Below are 6,296 nucleotides of genomic sequence, written 5' to 3'. Positions count from 1 at the left end.
AAATCTCGAAACTTATTAAGTTGGAACTTTTCTTCGAACTTAAGTCTCTCATCACAGGCAATGTTCGGCGGATACAAGTAGTATGGTAGGTAAAATGTACATTACTGTGACAAATCTTACGACTCCTATGGCAGTCGGAGTGTTAACGTAAAAAAGAAGTATGGTAGGTAAAATGTACATTACTGTGACAAATCTTACGACTCCTATGGCAGTCGGAGTGTTAACGTAAAAAAGAAAAAAAAAAACTACATTAGGTATAAAACTCTTAGGGAGACTGTAGTTAGATGTACAGAGGTCATTTTAGTTGGTTAGGTTTGAGGTCACAGTGCAATCAATTAGGCTGTTAACTTGTTATTATGAACATGACTAACTCTTAAGTCAGCATTAGAAAAAGAAGATATTGTTCGGTGTAAAAAGCGACTCGTTCTTGTTTTAAATTGAAGTCATAGATCAACCTGTTAGGTTGATCATCGTACATGCAGAGAGCTTTTGTTATGGTACTACTGTTTAAGCAACATTCCGTGTTCATATTCCTAGTAAAATACCTACTCTTGTAAATGCGAAAAATCTAATAATTTCTTTAAACTGATTAATCATAATCAGACAAGCTTTGACACAAACATAATTATACTTAATTGTTACATTACAAGAAAATTAAAAGTGATCTTGGGAAATAAAATATATTGTACCTCTATGTTCTTGTATCTCATAGATAAATACTAATTTGGTCAGGATGTATGCATTGAGTAGCTTACGGTCATATTATGCTGTATTCGAAGTAGATCGATAAAATCTCGAAACTTATTAAGTTGGAACTTTTCTTCGAACTTAAGTCTCTCATCACAGGCAATGTTCGGCGGATACAAGACTAAGGGACTAAGGTATTTAAATTAATAATGGGTGAAAAGGGAAGACGTTAAGGAAGCAGTGGCGAAACTCCTACTAGAGACTCGGGCGATACTGTGAACCCATAGCAAACACATTAATATGTACTCGTTCCGATCTGGATGTCTGGAATCAAGTGGATTCTTTCAAGAGAGAGAAGTACCTACTGTTAATATTTAGGAAGGAAATGTTCAGAATGAAGTATGCTACATCATGAAGGACTACAATATATTATTGTATGTAGGTAACTAAATGATGATGTAGCCCATAGCTTAGTCTAGTCATAAGTATTTACGTTCATTTGTTAACAGTATGGAACATACATTTATGCATTTAGTTGTTGAGAGATGGTGAATTTGATCACTCATTTTAATACGTCGCGTTAGTCGAGAAGACTCTGTTTTGTTTTTCCGTGAGAGATTTGCACCTTGGAATTTCAACGGATTTAAAAAATAATAGACCGAGAGTATGAAATAAGAACTTAAACAGTGGTGACATCCATTGAATTTTGCTTGGTGTGTCATGCGAAGAAAATTGAACTTCTCAACATCCTATGAGACATTTCTTCAAAAGTTCTCTTAGTTCAAATCTTCCGATATATTGTGAATGAAAAGAAGAATAGAGCTTGAAATGTTATTGAGTAAATTTTTTGAACAATAAAGAAGACGACGACGATAAAGAATAAAAGGAAGGCTGCGGTTTAATATTGCCAGTACCCAATGCCATGTTTTTGTACTCACGGTCAGCTTATAAACAAAGAGTAAGAACTGGAAGACAAGCTTAAAGTTCATAAAAATGCTCTCTGCAATGTTCAATAAGTTTCTTTAAACAGGTTTAAAAAAAAAAAGAAAAAAACAATTTTGTGTTTAAAATTAATTACAAACATTCCTTAGCCATTTTTTCCCCACAGTAATTCTCTCTCGTACAGGGTTTCATTCAGCAGAGAAAAAATGTTAATCGTTTTGTCAAACGAATAGATCCGCTACGGACTTGCTTTGTTTTCTTGAACATTTTTGGAAAATAGCTCAAGACACAAAATATGTTAAACTTTGGTCTGGTTTCGCATATTTGTCTTTCTCATATTTCTTTCTATTTTCCCCGTAGTTTATAATTCCACATGATTAATAGGTGACGATTGGATCAAAGAAATAAATTTGACTTCAATTCAGTGGAAATTCAGCATGGTATGCAGAATTTATAGGTGTCAACTTTCGATTAATTCTTGGACACCCAGTCTACTAACTTGAAGATTCCACATGATTAATAGGTGACGATTGGATCAAAGAAATAAATTTGACTTCAATTCAGTGGAAATTCAGCATGGTATGCAGAATTTATTGGTGTCAACTTTCGATTAATTCTTGGACACCCAGTCTACTAACTTGAAGAAAAAAAATCAAACAAATAATAGGTATCTTCCGATTCATGAATCGAAGTACGTATACATACAGATTTTGCTCCGCCCCTTGAGATGAATTTATTGATTTATATGTACTTTATTGCGAGAAAAGATTTTGAAACTTACTAACTTCATTCTTATCTCCTCAAACACATAACGAGGTCCTTATGTGGGACAAAGAGCGAAAAGGTGGATAGGTATATCACAACTACACAAAGACAAAAAAATACATATTTTTAAGCGTTGCCGAAATCTATCAACGGCTGTCACTAGTACCTACATCTACAAACATTTCTCCAGACACTCAATTCTTTATTTCTTATCATAGCATAGGAATCTACCCAAGTCGTGAGTGATCTGAAATTACAGGGTGACTGGAGAAGAGAACTTGTCCCTGTTTATTTTGCATTAAAAAGTTCGAGGCGATTCAATATTACACGTTTAAAATAGCTACGAGAATTGTATTTGAAGAACGAAGAATAAAGCTAGCTCCCCCACCCCCAATATATCTGATTCTATTATTATCTATAGAATAGGTACTAGGATTTTATGTACCATCTTCATTTTCTTTGCACCCTGTAATCGGTTAATATATTTGTATTGTATAATGTATATTTCTGTGTATTCTTCACTCAATTCACTCAAAGCTGGTCTAAAAGATTTTGTGTAACAGATGTATAGGCTTCTAGCAGCCTTAATAAAAGAAGAAAAAAAAAAACACACATACACACACAGCTTGGCTACATTAGACGAAGCATTAAACTTAAACATTAAAGGAAACAAGTTTACCAAAGTACCTACGTGCAAATGACTCTCAAGAGCAATGTGCTAAGTGAAGGAGTAATAATTTTCAGGCTGGCTGTTATATATTGGCTTGCATTCTGTTTTAGCATTTTTTCTTCTTAATTTTCTCACGACTCCTTGCTCTTGGACTCTTCTTTGTTCTTCTTCGATCTTCTGTTATCTCTCTGTATTTTTCTACTTTGACAAATGGATCCTCATCACGACTCCTTGCTCTTGGACTCTTCTTTGTTCTTCTTCGATCTTCTGTTATCTCTCTGTATTTTTCTACTTTGACAAATGGATCCTGATAACACCCCCTAGAAATTGATCTTTCAACCTGTTTTCTTCACTTTTACCTTTTCCTTATTATTGAAAATAATAAAATGTTGGATGTTTACCTTCCACATTGTATCGAGATGGTGGTTTTACTTTGGGACTCGAGTTTTGTTTTCTCTTCCAACTGAACATTGAAACTTTATTTGAAAGTTAGTACCATCCCCATGTCCCTCTTAAAACCTTTTTTTTTTAAACTTAAAAATAGTTTAAAATATAGTAACATCTTTGGAAGAAATGTGATGACCCACCAAATTTTGGTTTTGTCTCGAAAAAAAAAAGAAATGTTTAACTGATTTAAAAGATAATTTTATTTGTTTTAAAACTATAAAAATTACAGTCTCACGGTGATGAGTCAGTCAACAGATTTTTAAAAAGAAGAAAGATGTTTTTTTTCTACCTGGTGATTAGTTTCCTTTAATATGAGAACTTGTATCAAATCATATTTTTACGATTTCATTCAGTAATATTAAGAGTTTGGAATTTTTCAAATTTTTGTGAGACAAAAATTATGAAATTATTATAATCTTTGAAATAATTAAAATATAGAAAAACTAAGTATTTCTTGATTTTTTTTTATCTCAAATTTAGTGTGTTATAGGACTGGGAGATTCTCTGTAGATGTCTCCCATAACTTATACATATATTTATATTAGGTAGGTATATGTATAAATGTTTCACAGAATCCAAAACGTCTTGATACTAATCTGTCCTCAGTCCTTACCTATCCAAACAATGCCATTGACTTGAACTCCCTCTATCATATCATCTTTATCTCATTCATTGTTGAGTTCTCATGGATTCTCACTAAAACCGAGGATCAAAAATAATATTAGATACCATTCAGCTGTGAGTCACCTAAAGTTTAATTTTCCATTGTGACAATTTTATAGCGCTTCCATGGTAAATAAGTTTCTATTATAAAGCTAATTTTTCCATATTTTACATTTTATTTTTCCAGGTGTCACAGCGGATGGAAAGGCAAAATGTGTGACCAATGTGAGCGCTACCCAGGTTGTCTGCATGGTTCTTGTCACAAACCTTGGGAGTGCCTTTGTGACGAAGGCTGGGGTGGTCTATTCTGCAACCAAGACCTCAACTACTGTACCAATCACAAGCCGTGTAAAAACGGCGGAACTTGTTTCAACACCGGACAAGGATCTTACACATGCACTTGTCCTCCTGGTTTCAATGGCACAGATTGTGAAAATAAACTGAATCGTAACATCGGAACCAATAAACCTCCTTGTGATGTAAGTATTTGTTTAATTATTACTTCATGATTAAATTTACAATAAACAATAATAGCAATAAGTATAAAAATAATTTCTCTCTTTAGTGTACTGTCAAAGTTGTTGGTGTCGGTAATTTTTCTCTATTACCAAAAAACTAATTTTTCCTCCTCTTTCTCTCTGTATGTTACAGGAAGATGAGTCCGGTCTATGCAAGCCACTTGACCAGTGCAGCTCCAGACCATGTCTCAACGGAGGATCCTGTACTGTCCTAGACACTGGCTTCTCTTGTAGCTGCCCCATTGGTTTTCAAGGAAACCAATGTGAAGAAAATATCAACGACTGTCCTAGCATCAACACCTGCCAGAATGGTGGGACATGTGTAGATTTAGTAAACGACTACAAGTGCCAATGTGTGCCTGGCTATGTAGGACCTCGCTGTGATGTCAAGGTAGCGTATTGTCTCGCCAAACCTTGTGCTAATGGCGGTGTGTGTGAAGATCTTGTGAATGACTTTATTTGTCGATGCAAAGCTGGCTTTTCCGGCAAAGACTGCAGTAATGACATTGATGAATGTGCCAGCAACCCTTGCGCCAACGCCGGAGTATGTCGAGATCTAATCAATGGCTTCAAATGTGAATGTTCCCCGGGCTGGCACGGAGCGACATGTCAAGAGGACATTGCTAACCCAGGCAACATGTCGAGACATGTTTCAGTGAGAGTAGAGCCAGAGTCAGGGTTAAACGCGGAACATGTGATAGTGATCTCCACTCTATCGATAGCAATCCCTCTAGTAGTTTTGATAGCGGTATCCGTTGTTTTTTGTACAAAACTAAGGCGAAAACAAGAGCAGAGGAGAGCGGATGATGAGGCGAGAGCTCAAAATGAACAAAATGCTGTTCATAGTCACGTGGTCAAGCTGGGAGACACCCACATGATCAAAAATACCTGGGGGCAGCAAGGTGGAGGTAAAAAAGTAGAAACAAATAATGATCTATGCTATGCCAAGTCGTATTACATATAGGAAAATATCAATCGTTACGTAAATTGGTAAGAACTTTTCAGCCCTTTTGCCCCCTCCAATATAATAAAATAATAATTCTACAGACACATAGAGACACTATGTTCTAGTTTTGATTTAATTATCTAAAATTTTGTTTTGACGTATTCACTTTTGTATTGACAATATTTTATGTTTTAGATATGTTATTGCGCCATTTATGACAGATCCATTGATTTTTCTTTTTTTCAAAATACCTCTTTATGAAAATCTTTTTTTTTTCTTCTTCTTTTTACTCACTCGCGAATCAGATTTTCTGGAAGAACATCCCATCACAGCTGACTTTAGTGAACCTAATAGATAAATCCGTCCCACATTTTGTTAAGGGATCCTTTTTTTTTTTTTTTTTTTTTTTTTAGAAGAAAAAGAAGCAGGGTAAAGTTCGCTCTATTTTTATATGAGAAAAAAACAAAATAATTTTTATTATTATTATCTTCATTTACGTGTACCCATGTAGCCTTTAGCTCTACCGGACAAGTGAGGGGGAAAAGTAGAAGTCTAAAGGACAAGGAATTCCTACTATGTCTACGACGTACAACAATAATATAATATTCCAATGCTCATTGTTTGTTTTCCACTGTTATTTACATTCCTCTTCTTTTCT

At 34.7% G+C, this 6,296-nt stretch overlaps 1 protein-coding gene across 1 annotated transcript; it reads left to right on the top strand.

Moving 5' to 3' along the window:
* Nucleotides 1-4,361: 4,361 nt before the first annotated feature.
* LOC103521566 (neurogenic locus protein delta) lies at nucleotides 4,362-5,715 on the top strand (the record flags this gene model as incomplete). Its single annotated transcript, XM_008486677.2, is given in 2 exon segments — nucleotides 4,362-4,653; nucleotides 4,826-5,715. Coding segments are annotated over 2 exon segments (1,123 nt in total), but the record flags the coding sequence as incomplete, so codon positions are not given.
* Nucleotides 5,716-6,296: the final 581 nt, after the last annotated feature.

This window comes from Diaphorina citri, unplaced genomic scaffold (assembly GCF_000475195.1).
Source record: "Diaphorina citri unplaced genomic scaffold, Diaci psyllid genome assembly version 1.1 scaffold5477, whole genome shotgun sequence".
NCBI lineage: Eukaryota > Metazoa > Arthropoda > Insecta > Hemiptera > Psyllidae > Diaphorina > Diaphorina citri.
Note: the sequence above shows the minus strand (reverse complement) of the source record. Positions and strands in the feature narration are given on the sequence as shown.